The following is a 15,068-nucleotide window of genomic DNA, read 5'->3' on the forward strand; positions in this document are numbered from 1 at the left end:
GAATTTTTCCCCCCACCAAGGCTAAAATTTAAAAAAAAAATCCTCATAAAACGTACGAACGTTCAACCTACCGTTCATGTCAAAATAAAATATTTTAAAGAAGATAAATTAAAACAAAACGTTTGATATATCCTGACTTAAAAAATTAAGTAAATTGTTTCCTTTAAAATAGGTCTACTACTAAAAAGACACTTAACAAGGGCGTTTAAGATAGCTGGGCTATTAGACTAAGTACGGTAATTGAAAACTTGTCAACTAACGCCACCACTGCTAATGACAACGTGATGATGAAATATTTGACATTAGCCGGCGTGTCAAAATCTGGGAGTAAAAAACATGACTAAATAAACAAACACATGAAACAAAACTCCGTTAGATTAAGATGTTTACTAGCTCTCATTTCTGAGACGCCAGTGTTTTTTTGCCCCGTTTATTTTTCTCCACAGACGCGAAGTCGAGGGCATTCATTCATTCAGCTCTAGGCTCCATTGATTCGATTACACGCCCGGTGTGTAGCCTGGATGGTTGTGTGTTTACTATGACATTGCAGAAAGATAGATCCTATTTTTTTTTACAGGCGTGGATACGTAAGGTATGTGCATGTTTCATGTGTGTTTATAGAATAAGGTTATCGGTTCTGACAATTATATATATATATATATATATATATATATATATATATATATATATATATATATATATATATATATATATATATATATATATAGGTTAAGTCCCTGTATTTTGTGTTTGGCTATTATAATCGACCGTACCTATTGCTAGTATCGCCGGTACGAATATTACTTAACTTGACACTAACCCCAGCCTCAAACTAGTAATAACCCTATCACTACTATACAGACCTAGATCTACCTTCTACACTGTTTTATAAAGCTTTATAGGCGATCCACTAGCTAATAGCTAATCGATAACAACCTGCGCGTTGATTGAGTATGGATGGATGTTAGCTCTTACGCCGCGTGTTAAACTCATTAGTTTTTTCTGATGGACCTACGCCTACGCCTACGCCTACGCCTACGCCTACGCCCACGCATACACCTACACCTACACCTACACCTACACCTACACCTACACCTACACCTACACCTACACCTACACCTACACCTACACCTACACCTACACCTACACCTACACCTACACCTACACCTACACCTACACCTACACCTACACCTACACCTACACCTACACCTACACCTACACCTACACCTACACCTACACCTACACCTACACCTACACCTACACCTACACCTACACCTACACCTATACCTACACCTGCATCTGCATCTGCATCTGCATCTGCACCTATATCTGCGCCTATATCTGCACCTATACCTGCACCTATATCTGCACCTATATCTGCACCTATATCTGCACCTATATCTACACCTATATCTGCACCTATATCTGCACCTATGTGCATATGCACCTGCACGTATTGAGAGAGAAATTTGAGAAAGAGGGGATGAAAGAGAAAGAAAGCACTAGTTTCAGGAAAGTAATTATTTTAAAAAGTCTTTGCTCTTAGAATGACAAAGATCCCTCCTAAAAATAGTTAAAAGAATGGTATCAAAGGCAGCTAGAATTCAAGATAAAAAAAATATTGTATTTAAATTTTTATTGAATCCATCCCAGACCCCAATACCCGCATGTATTGTAAGCCACTAGTTAAAGAATTTCGTATAACAACATTGTAATTGTATACTGTTATATGGAGACTCAACGAAACAAATCCCCCCCCCCCCCCCCAACCGTATTCACACATCGAACGGCAACAATTATTAAAACCCGTTCTAACATGCAACGGTTCATGAGGCGGCGATAAGTAGCGTTGAAATTCATTTAAAACAACAAGCACAAGGTACACACAGGATATATTGTAGCAGACTCGCAGATATACAGTACATGCACTACATCTGCTTTATTGCTGTGATTAAACTAGTCTGTTTGTTACTGGCAACACTTAAATAGATGTAAAACATGCTGTACATGATAATATGCGATGACATTCTTCACCGATTAGCCCTGGACGTGATAATTAGCGCTGTCTTAATTAGACCAAGGATCGGGACAGTGAAGAGACTAATTACTCGTTTTGGTATATGGAAGCCGATCTAAACGTGAACTCGTTTTGATTCCGTGAATAAACATTGCTTATCTATCAAACACATTTGTTTGATTTATTCCGGGAACAAAATAATATATTTATTAATTCGATTGTCAAACTGGAATGCAGTGTAAAGTAAATTAATGATTCCTTTTGAGTGATTAGTTGGGCAGATGAAGTAGAGAGTTCCTATGTTTCATTCCTTCTACATATGCAGAGATGATGTGGTCAGCACTATGCATAGCCCCAACATAAGTCAGGTGCCCATCAGAGCTGTGTGGACTCAGGGACATCCTACAGGCACAAGTCAGAACCGAGATCCGAACTCGAGACGTTCGGGTGAGCAGGCAAACGCTCTACCAACTACGCCGGCCCACAATAGTACTAGTGCCAGAACATAATAGCTCCCTATATCAATTATATCCATCCTTTAAAAAGAACCTTCTGCTTAAATAAATACCGCGGATCGTACACAAATCAAACACAGCGTAAGTTTTTGGTCGCCCAATGGATTGTCGCCAAAGTTGGATGTTGCCTAGTCAGAGGCGTAGCGACCCCTCCCTGCGCCCGGGGACAAACTTTCAATTTGGCGACCCCCATATATTTTTTATATTTATAATTCAAAACTGCAGCTAAAATGAGCTTTTACTTTTCTTTTCAACCCATTTTGGCGCCCTAAGGGTCGTCGCCCGGGGACATATGTACCCCCCCCCGTCCGTCGCTACGCCTCTGTGCCCAGTTTGTCTGTTGCCCAGTTGGATGTTGCCCAGATGTCTTTCGTCCAGTTGTCTGATATCCCAGCCAAAAAATTAACTACACACTTGACTTATTGAACTCACACCTAGGTTTTGCCTTGACCCGCCCTTGCAACACGTTTCTCTGTCACCTCACATAAAATTGTACGCGGGGCTTAAGGGGGGCTTTGGCCGACTTGTTTTAGTGCGGTCTGAACTTTGCGCCGTTTTTTTTTTTTTGTTACATTTAGAAAACTTTTCAGGGTTGAAAGAAAGTGATAAAACTAAGGAACTAAAGGCTGCTTGGTCACTGTGACTAGATTAATTAATTTTTTACTGTAAATTAAATATTCGCGAGTTACGATTATAGACATATTTTACACTGGTGTCGTAAAATGTCGTTTTAATGGACTCGACCTGAAACAATACTTCCTCTATACTTTGTATACGAGAAAGTAAAAAGGACTGTTTGGTTCCCAATTGTAAACTTATGTAACTTACTTTGTAACATATATTTACAGAGGAGGGGCGGGGGGGGTGCGGACCGCACCGTGTGACACCATTTAGGGGGGTGACACCAAGACAAAATAAATTGCTAGATAAAATTATATAGAATAAATATGTTTTTTTGCCAGTTCAATGAATGGTTAACTAGAGTTAAAAAGTATTTCAGCACACAATGACGTTCTAGACAAAGGAGCGTGTTGGGAGGGGGGGGGGTGACACCATGACGTAAGCAAGCAAACTATAGAAAACACGATGCTACATCCAGCTGTATTAACAACGGACTATATATATATATATATATATATATATATATATATATATATATATATATATATATATATATATATATATATATATAAACATCGTTAGAATTAAATGTGAACACTTTAAAGTTATTACGTGGGAGGGGTGTGTGTGTGTGTGACACCAAATTCATATGTCCCCGGGCGCCGACCTTAGGGGGGGGGCGCCAAATTGAAAGTTTGAGGGGGGGGGTGCAAATAAAAAGTTCGAGGGGGGGGGGGTGCAAATCGAAAGTTTGAGGGCGGGTGGGGGTGCAAATGAAAAGTTCGAGGGGGGGGGGGGGGGTGCAAATGGAAAGTTTGTCCCCGGGCGCCGGGAAGGGTCGCTACGCCTCTGACTTGACATGAAGTAGAGTTCATGTTACTTGCCCTCTACATATCAAGGGATGATGTGGTCAGCACTATGTACAGCCCCAATATATATATATATATATATATATATATATATATATATATATATATATATATATATATATATATATATATATATATATATATATATATATATATATATATTATATATATATATATATATATATATATATATATATATATATATATATATATATATATATATATATATATATATATATATATATATATATATATTGGGGGTACCGACCCTCCCTAACACCTCGTGCCTACGCCGCTGACGTGACAACTACGCTGTATTGGACATGGCAGATGACAACATATTAAGTTCAACTTTGGCAGTTGTCACATTCGACTGCGGCGTGTAACTCGAACAATATACGCTCATCAAGCAACGACTTTAACAGCCCGGTCAAGTATACCGGCAGGTGGCGCCAGCCGGCTTTAGAAGGTTCCAGGATGCCGTTAGCGAATTGTGTTGTATCGCGAATGATAGGATTATCGATAATCTTGAATTGTCATTTCTGACGATGCGTAACCAATATCTGACAAAGTAAATTATTCGCGTAAGGCTTATCGCTAGATAATTAAATTAATTTTATGGCTTCTTTTGATTTAACAGCGGTTAATGGCAACGTAAAAAATTAATTTTTATACGAAATTAGGTGGTCCATTAGCTGGTCCATGAATGAAGTCAAGCATAAAAAAGGGAGGGGGTTAGCGGTGGGGGGGGGGGGGTAACTGACTTTTGAAACCTGGTTTGGCGTAGGCAGTGGTGGGTTTAGAGTTTAGTTGAATCTTTCCCAACTCTTTGTTATTTTGCAATATACATTTTTAAAAAAATAAAAAGTTATCATTAGTTGTAAATTTAATAACAAGATTTGTGAATATGGTTTTGCTGTCAAATGGGAAAATATGTGTTTACATTGGTTGTAGTTCTGGTTTCACTTCACACAAAATATATTTCTGAGTTCCGGTGGCGTCGCTAGGTCGGGCGTCACCCGTTGCGGCACTTCTTGGCGTAACGATTTAATTTATAGTCTGTTAATAATACAGTTGGATGTAACATTGTTTTCTCTATAGTTAGCACGTTTTTTACGTCATGGTGTCACCCCACCCTCTTGTAATAATTGTCGATTTGTACTTAAAAGACTATTTAACTTTAGCTAATCATTAATGGAACTGGTAAAAAGCAATTTTCTTCTGTATATTTTGGAGTTTTTTGCCATGGTGACACCCCCCCCCTCCTAAATGGTGTCACCCACGCCCCCTAAATGGTGTCACCCCCGCCCCCTAAATGGTGTCACCCCCGCCCCCTAAATGGTGTCACCCCCGCCCCCTAAAAATGGTGTCACCCCCCGCCCTGCCCTCGCTACTCCCTCGCTGGGTTCACTTCAAACAAAATATATTCCTGGGTTCACTTCAAACAAAATATATTCCTGGGTTCACTTCAAACAAAATATATTCCTGGGTTCACTTCAAACAAAATATTTTCCTGGGTTCACTTCAAACAAAATATATTCCTGGTTTCACTTCAAACAAAACCTATTTTTGGGTTCATTTCAAACACAATCTACAACATTTATTTTAGTGCTGTCGCATTAACCTATATCAACTTATGGACATATACCTTTTACATTAACTAGTTTTATAGTTTTAAAAACCACCCAACAAAGAACGCGCATGCGCAAACTGGCCATTCATATCCCCAGGACGTTGACCCCGCCCTGCTCTGATGAGTACCCACGAGATGGTGAGGCACACTTGAAGGCTGAAACAGTCCTGGGAGTGTCACGAGCAAACTCTACTGCATCTACTTCGCGTTGATCGTCAGGTGAGAGATGGAATTTTTATTTCGCTTTTCTCTATATAATGAAAGTTTGCTAGCGATGCGTTATAATTTACCTCTGTTGCAGTTTCATTTTTATTAATCGCGATAACCCATACTAGTAAATTTTAACAATTTATGGATAGATGTGTGATTAAAGCACTCGCATTAATAAACTAGCATTTAAAGATAATTTTGTGATAGAAAAAGTTATGCAGGCCTATCGTCCTGAAATCGCGTCAAACACGTAAGAAGAAAGTGAGTGAGAGAGAGATAAAGGGGGGGGGGGGAGGGGCGGGTAAGATTTACGTGGTGGTGTGATGAGGAAGTGGGGGATTGGGTGGGTAAGAAAAGGTGACGTCACATTCAGTGATGTCACACTTTTGTATTTTAAGTGACAAAAATGAGTGACATGATTTACAGACCCCCACCCTCCCCTGTAAACGTTTCCTACTACGTGTCAGTTGTTTAACTTTGACACGAAGAGCTCATTAAATTAATAACCTGGACGCTATTTATTTATTTAAAAAAAAACCTGATTTCAATAGCACGTGAGGGTTTTTAAACAGCAGATGGTATTTTAATACACTGACAGGCATATTACATAAAAACCTCGTTCTGACATTTGTACAGCGAACGTTTAATTTTTTCCTACTGTTTTTAAAATGACAGAGTGACTTCCTAAGCCTGGGCGAGATTATTTTTGATCGCTGTTATGTCTAAAACATAATTATTTCTGCTATATAAATGTGATTTTCTCATTTAAACAATATTATCATGATAGATTTTTCCGCTTGGGATAATTACTAGACCGCAGGTTTGTAGTGTGTATTTGTGATCTTTCTTCCTCTTCTTCGTTCTTAATTTTTAGTGTTGGAAGGCATCGAGCCTTATCTGCCAGAGGGTTTGAACTCGAAACTTTTGTATTTGTGATGTTTTGTGACGTTTGTGTTGTGTTTATTATAGTACCAACAGTAAGCCGTAATTGTTTAATGTATTGCCATTGGCTGTGGCCGCATCATAAGGTTATCATGAGTGTCCTTGTCTAGTACCAATCAAGTATTCCAAATGTGGGCCTTCGTACCTTTTTAAAAGTTGTTGATATCATGTTTACAAGATTATACACATAAATTGTTTTGGCCAGATAATTTTTCGCAAATGCTAACCTCTCCTGAATATTATAACCAGGTCTACACAACTGAAACTCGTATTGCGATACGTTAACCCTTACTGTAATTTAATCGTATAAGTTTTAAGACCAGTGATTCGATACATGGTGGAACGGAGTGGTCGAATGGTAGAGAGTTTTGCAGCTAGCCCGAAGGTTTTGAGTTTGGATCTCGATTCTAGCTTTTTGACTGTAGGACGTCCCTGAAAACTCAATCCATTTAAATTGTTATAACAAAAATCGGTTTCGATAGTGATTAGAAACAAAAAGTGCTATTTTTGTAACGATAAATATTTTAATTACAGGATTCCTTTAAAGCCGATTTTGGTCTTCACTTCTACAGTTATTCTACTAAATTATATTTTTCCTCTTTCTCGCAGTCCCCGTCTACTTAACTTAAATCAAATTTCTTCTGTTCGTTAATGACCACAATTTAAAAAAAAATGTAAAACATTTTTACATTGTGAAAAAATGTTTGGCTTTAGTTTTAAAATATATCTAAATTTTACTATTCAGTGTGTTGGTGACAGCTCAAAATATCCCATGACCCACTCTACTTCACCTATCCTATGACAACCCTAGAACCCCGGATCTCATTCCACCAGTACTAGACGTCTAGCAGCACCCCCGGCTGAAGAATGAGCCAGGACTTTTGCCGCTGTGGGAGGATCAACATCCTGGTCTACGTGCTGGTCATCTTGTTCGCCGTCTCCTCGTGGGTGGACATGAACGGCCTGTGGATGGAGCTGCCCATCCTCGTCCAGAATTTACCTGAAGGCTGGGACCTGCCCTCCTACATGGGTGTCGTTATCCAGGTAAAGTACCCGTCATTATCCAGGTAAATCATCCATCGTTATCCAGGTAAAATATCCTTTATTATCCAGGTAAATCATCCGTCACTATTTAGGTAAATTGCCCGTCAGTATCCAGGTAAAATATCCGCCAGTATCCAGGTAAAATATCCGTTATTATCCAGGTAAATTACCCGTCATATCCTGTTAAATCATCCACCATTATCCAGGTAAAAGATGCATCATTATCCAGGTAAGTTATCCGTCATTGTCCAGGTAAAATATTAGGCTTTATCCAACTGAAGTACCCGCCATTATTCAGGTTAAGTATCTGTCTTTATCCAGGACAGTTATCAATGATGGGCATATTAAAACACAAAGTGTAAACAATACATTCTACAAATGGATAAAATTATCTTTAGATTAGATTGTTTGAAAAAAATTATATGCTATCTGGCCTAACACAGTTATCTTTATTATAATGGCTATACTAAACACAGAAATAAAAAAAAAAGTTTTTTTTTGGAAAATTGTAACATAAAAAAAGTCAACACAGTATTTTTTCCAACATGTATTCAAGCTAAACTTTTAGCCTCTTTAATTTAAATACGTACCGTAGACAGTGTTTCTTCCAGGCATCTCTTCGAGGGGGGGGGGGGGGGGGGCGAGAAGAGTCTACCGCATACACCCGAACGAAATGGCATTTATGTAGAAAATATATACATTTAACAGTGACCCCCCGGAGAATGAAGTCTGGAAGAAACACTGACCGTAGAAACACGTCAACTTTATTCTGATAAAAAAAAAACATTTAAAAAACCCCTGTTTCAGATAGCGAACATAGCCCCGCTGGCTTACACCATCGCCAACACTCGCTGGCCCGGTCGCAGGCTGGAACTTCCGGTTATCTACGTCATCATCGTCCTCGGCGCCGTCTCGTGCCTCCTGCTGGCCTACCTGTGGGACGTGACGTCTGACATAGCAGGCGAGAGCCACAGCACGGCGCTACTGGTGCTTCAGTTCTTCCTGGCTCTGGTCGACTGCACGTCCTCCGTCGCCTTCCTGCCGTTTATGTCGGTCTTTAAGCCCCAGTACATGACGGCGTATTTCTTGGGGGAAGGCTTCAGCGGACTGATTCCAAGTCTCGTGGCGCTTGCTCAAGGGGCCGGAACTATGGAGTGCCAGAATTTTCCAATTAACATTAATAAAACAATAGATGTCAATAATAATTCACATCACTATACAAAGGATGATATCGAGAGAAATACAACATTTTTGTTTTTTAAAGAAGATTTAAATAATTCATCCTCACCTATTGCTTTTATGAGATATCCGGTTTATCAAGAACCGAAATTTTCCGTTCGGACGTTTTTTCTGTTCCTGATGGCGCTGCTCACGCTAAGCGTCATAGCGTTCACGCTGCTAAATTTCTGGTCCTACTGTCAGCAAGAGTACGCGCAGCTGGCACCGGAAGACGAGAAAGAGAAACCGGAAACGGAAGATTCCGAGGTTCAGCTTGAGTTCAACGAAACGGAAAACTGTGTTATGATTACTTCTACCAACAATCAAAACCTGGGCAGCGACAAGAACTCTTGCATTCATAAAAACAAAATTTCAGATCGGCACACGCAAACGTATTCATTTTCAGATAAAATCAACGGGAATACAAAACCTGTTTCGAAAGTAAAAGTTGTGCACCCCAAACTATCAGAAATCCCCGTGGTTATAAATAAACCTGAAAGCAAAATGCCGAGATCTAAGTACATCATGTTCATGTTGTTCACCTTTTGGTTAAACGCCTTGTCGAATGGCGTCATGTTTTCCATACAAACCTACTCCTGTCTGCCCTACGGCCTAGACGTCTACCATTTGAGTATCACCCTGTCCTGTATCAGCAACCCGCTGGCCTGTTTGGTCTGTATTTTTCTCACGATGAGATCCCTGGCCAAAACCAGTTGGATGACCAGTGTGGCAACCCTGTTCGCCGTCTACATCATCTACACCGCGGCGAGGAGTCCCGACCCCCCTCTAGTTGGTTACATCTCTGGCTCCATAATCACGGTAAGTGTGTGTGTGTGTGTGTGTGGGGGGGGGGGGGGGGTTAGTCCAGAGGCGTAGCGAGGGGGGGGCGGGGGGGGGGACATATGTCCCCGGGCGCCGACCTTAGGGGGGCGCCAAATTGAAAGTTTGAGGGGGGGTGTGCAAATCGAAAGTTTGAGGGGGGGGGTGCAAATCGAAAGTTTGAGAGGGGGGTGCAAATGAAAAGTTCGAGGGGGGGGGGTGCAAATCTAAAGTTTGTCCCCGGGCGCCGGGAGGGTCGCTACGCCTCTGGTTTAGTCTCTTCTATAGACTCCCTAAATGGCATCTGTCTTACGTTAGTTCTTTTCGTTATGGGTCTCTTGTATGACTTTCTATTTCAAAATTGTGCAATATCGTAAAACCATAATTTTACAAACAGAAATAAATGGTAATTTTTTTTGTGAAAACACCCACCCATAACCTGTATGACTCCGCCACTGATTGGAAGCATAAATAATACCAACGTCCGACAACCGAGTTATCCAAACATTGTTGTGATAGTAGAATTGTAATGTCAAGTTTAATTTTAGGGCCCGAATTAGAATTAGGCTGTGTTGGGGCTGAGGCTAGGGTTTGGTTTAGGTATATTATCCTGTTATATAAGTTTGTAGGTTATTACCAGTAACACCCTTTAAAAAAGACAACACCATCATTGTCACACCATCTGACACTGGCATAATCGTAAACAAGAGACTGATATTTTCTTTACTTACACATGTATGTAATGATACACTTTTACCTCGCCGTATCCAATCAACTACAGTTTGTATAGTTTGACACATTTTCTTTACTACTTAAATGATTGTACATATCTTTATCCCAATCCCAATGTTCTAGATCCCTAGTCCTAATCTAACAGTATTCGCTTACTGCCCTATTGTTGTCAATATCCCAAAAGATCTGAACGACCCCTCCCCTCGTCACACACATTGTTACATGATGTCGATTATTGACACCCCCCCCCCTGGGTCGGCGCGGTCGAGTCGGTAAAGCTCACGGTAGCTAAACCGAAAAGTCTCGACTTCAAACCCCGGGGCAGATGAGGCTCGTTAGCTCGGAGCAGCTACTCTTCTAGGAGAGACAACTCCAAAATCAAACAACTGCTGCCTTGTAGTTTGTTCTTGGTTGGACAAAGGCTATGGAAGCAAATCCAAAAAGAAAAGCTGGCTGAAATCAGAGTCAATGGCCTCAAGTCAATGGCGCATAACCAGTTGACACGTATACTTAAATGTGTTGGACGGGGATCCCTTCCAACACTAAAAATTTAGAACGAAGAAGAAGAAGAGAAGAAGACGACCCCCCCCCCCCCAATACCTAACTATATATTTTAATCTCTTCAGGTGACGGTGTGGACGCTGGGAGTGTTTACAATGACGTACTGCAAAGTTTCCATAGCAACCGAGTTTCGATCCGAGGGTAAAAGAGCTCTGATGTGGGTGGGGGCGGCAACCCAGGCCGGCTCTCTCGTGGGTGCAATAGTCACCTTCGTCCTGATCAACGTGTACAAGGTGTTAACGGTGGCCAACCCGTGTCGCTAGACCTGGCCAAGGCCATCTTCAGATTAGATTGTGTTTTTATTGTGGCCATTTAGTGTAGCTAGACCTGCCGTGGCCATCTTCAGATGACTGTTTTTATTGTGGCCATCTCGTGTTAATAGATTTGGCCAAGGCCATCTTCAGTTTACACTGTGTTTTTATTGTGGCCATCAAGTGTGGCAAGACTTGGCCAAGGTCATCTCCATATTACATTGTGTCTTTATTGAGGCCACCTGGTGTTACTAGACTTTGCCAAGGTCATATTTCGATTACATTGTGTTTTTAATGTAGCTAATCATTTGGGTCAGACTTGACTGACGCCATTAATAGATTACATTGTGTGGCTAGATATGACCAAGGCCAAAGTGTGATTACTCTGTTCTAGTTTTAATAGAATTGATGTGTACAAATCAAATATTGATTAATAGTATTACGATTGATAAATGAATACATTAAAATCTAACCTGAAGAGATTATAGTAGCACGAAAACCAGTACTGATTCGATAAAGGCAAACATTTTTTTTTATAGATCTGTCGGGAGCCTTGCTGCAAGACATTTAGATATCCTGTCACTAGACTATTTGTTGATGTTCTTTTTAACTGGCCACTTTGTCAGAGGCCCTTGTAACTGAACACTTTGTTGCAGCTCATGTAAACAGGCCTATTAATTATAGCTCTGTTAATTGGCCCTTTTTGTCACAACACTTTATTACTGGCCACTTTGTTACAGCTTAACTGGCCACTTTGTTACAGCTTAACTGGCCACTTTGTTACAGCTTAACTGGCCACTTTGTTACAACTTAACTGGCTTATTTGTTAAAGCTTAACTGGCCAGTTTGTCACAGCACCTTATAACTGGCCACTTTGTTACAACTTAACTGGCCACTTTGTTATAACTTAACTGGCCAGTTAGTTGCAATTTCTACTGTGGCAATGGGGCGGTTTGGTCGATTAGTAGAGCGAACGGCTGTTAATCCATAAGTCAAGAGTTCGATTCCCGGGTTCGAACCGTGATAATTTTCACCAACCTTCCCCCTCCCGCTCTCGTGAGTACATGGCATACAGAGATATACAAAAATATTACTTATACCTAGGTCACGGAAATAGATGAACTCTACTTCATCTGTCACATTGACAGTCAAATCCAAAAGGTTCCTTTACTTTTCAGTGACCATTTTAATTGTCTTAATGTTTTTTTAGCAATTCTTGTTAACTAAATGAAGAATCTTGATACAGTTTTCCCCGTGAAAAGAATGTTTTGTAATGTAAACTCCATGCATGATCTCATTGTTTTATTGAATATGTCGCTACACAAAACGTCATTCATTAATCCAGGTAGTTTTGACATAATTAAATTTGACAAGAGCATTAATCACAATAATATTCATCTTAGATAGATCTTTACACATAAATGACATATATTACATTTTGTATGGAAAGAAAATTCATTCAATCAACATTAATTATACAAGTTTCATTTAAATATTATATGTGAAAGAAAGATGCGTGCATTTTAAAATATTAATGAATGTTTTAAAATGTAACATTTTATATGAAAAATATAATTTGTTAAAAATGTGTATGTTTGTATTATGTAGTTTTTCTAAAAAAACACCTTCAATTAAACTATGTGCACAGTTTAATTTTTGATAAAGAAATAAATTTGCGAGTTAATACATTTATCATTAATTTGCCATTGAAGAATTCAAGAAAATATGCCTATGTACAAAATTTGTTACAAATTTGTTAAGATTTTTGTGTTTATCAATGATAACATGCCAGTTTAATTTTTTTTAAATGAGCAAACCGTAGCAAATCAGGGTGGCCATAAAAACAAATTGAGACCAAATTTGTTTTTATCTTGTCTCGGTACAAGAGGAAAAAAATCAGCACTTTGAAACTGACATTCATGTGTGTTGGAAACTGTGGTCAAATGGTAGAGTGCTCAAATACTAACCCGGAAATTTCGAGTTCGGATTTTCTTCTTTTCCCCCCGTGGTCTAGGGAGAAACCGTTTGGAGTGGGAGAGGGAGGACCCAATGTGAGTTCGGTATAGAGGTTATTTAGTCCGTCCAGCTCTGACGGGTACCTGGCATGAATTGGGGAAAGTAAAGACGGCTGTGCCTAGTTCTGGTGACGTGTGGGATACAAGTAAAAAATAAATTAAAAAAAAAGACTAAACGAATACCCCATAAATTTGGTTTTCTTAAAAAGTAAAGTCGATCACCGTGTTCTCGGGCAGATGATGCTGGACAGCTGGGGACAGCAACTGTTCTAGGAGAGACAACTCCAAAAATCAAACAACTACTGCTTTGTAGTTTGTTCTTGGTTGAACAAAGGCTATGGGAGCAAATCCAAAAAGAAAAGCAGGCTGAAATCGGAGTCAATGGCCTCAATGGCGCATAACCAGTTGACACGTCCCAGTCAGCACACATATATTGGCCCAATATTGGCTAAACATTGGTTACCAATATTGGCTACATCTTGGTGCAACATTGGCTTAACCTTGGCCAAACATTGGTAGTGAAACTCGGCATGATGTTGGCGCAATGTTGGCACAATATTGGCTATATCCCGGCTACATATTGGCCCAACATTGGCTAGATCTTGGCCAAATATTGGCTATATCTTGGCCCAATATTGGCTATATCCCGGCTACATATTGGCCCAACATTGGCTATATCTTGGCCAAATATTGGCTATATCTTGGCCCAATATTGGCTACATCTTGGCAGAATAATGGCAATATCTTGGCCCAATAATGGCTATATCTTGGCCCAATAATGGCTATATCTTGGCTATACCTTGGCTCATTGTGTATTTTATCCTGGCTACATCTTGGCCCAATATTTGCTATATCTTGGCCCAATAATGGCTATATTTTGGCTGTACCTTGGCTCAACCTTTTTTTATATCCTGGCCTAAAATAGGCTCAAATTATGATTTTTTACATACAAAAAGCTCCATTCTCATATCAGTCATAATATTTACAAAGTTAATTTCAAAATGTGAAAGAAACTTTAATCAAAATGTAATAAAGCAGCAATACATTCACAAAAAACTGTTCATCTATTAAAATATGTATTATACAATTCATTCAAATGTAAGAAAACTATAACTATATTATAAAGTACTGATAGAAAATGAATATGTAAATAGTAGTCTAGTAGCTTTCATGTTGACTTTTAATTTTATACAAACAAATTAAAAACAAATATACAAAAATGTTCATATAATGTAACAGCTGTTAAGTACAGTTTAAATTAAACTAATGTAAAAACTTAATTTACTGTACAAGAATACAGAAGCTGTCGTGTACTATGGTAAGTAAAAATAACATTCAAACAAAATAGGCCTACTTAATTTATACATTTAAATAACAGGGGTAATAGTATTTGTTAAAAAATTTCAGCATTTTCACAGATTTACAATGTAGTAAACACTATCACTAAGGCATTTATGTTATTTTGAATAAACTTGTACTTCTATTAAAAAAATGATTTTTTAAAAATACCATTAATGAAGGTAAGCAATTTTGTTTTACTTGGGATTGGGGGGGGGGGGGGGGGGGCTGATGCTTAAAATAATCACTCAGCCTCTTTATGATTATGTAGCTGTTTGTTGGG

General features: G+C 39.2%; 1 protein-coding gene across 2 annotated transcripts; it reads left to right on the top strand.

The window, feature by feature from the left end:
* The first annotated feature begins 320 nt into the window (after positions 1-320).
* LOC131957043 (solute carrier family 52, riboflavin transporter, member 3-like) lies at positions 321-13,031 on the top strand. 2 transcript variants are annotated; one of them, XM_059321748.1, is made up of 5 exons: positions 321-592; positions 5,753-5,874; positions 7,553-7,851; positions 8,659-9,888; positions 11,247-13,031. In XM_059321748.1, the coding sequence occupies exons 3-5, from the start codon at positions 7,675-7,677 to the stop codon at positions 11,442-11,444; spliced, it is 1,605 nt and encodes a 534-aa protein (XP_059177731.1). In that variant the 5' UTR covers positions 321-592; positions 5,753-5,874; positions 7,553-7,674; the 3' UTR covers positions 11,445-13,031. The 2 variants fall into 2 exon arrangements, with proteins under 2 accessions (XP_059177731.1, XP_059177732.1); XM_059321749.1 differs by having other exon boundaries at positions 7,619-7,851.
* The last annotated feature ends 2,037 nt before the right edge of the window (positions 13,032-15,068 follow it).

This window comes from Physella acuta, unplaced genomic scaffold (genome assembly GCF_028476545.2).
Source record: "Physella acuta isolate Inbredline_101_S28 unplaced genomic scaffold, ASM2847654v3 ptg001197l, whole genome shotgun sequence".
Taxonomy (NCBI): Eukaryota; Metazoa; Mollusca; class Gastropoda; family Physidae; genus Physella; species Physella acuta.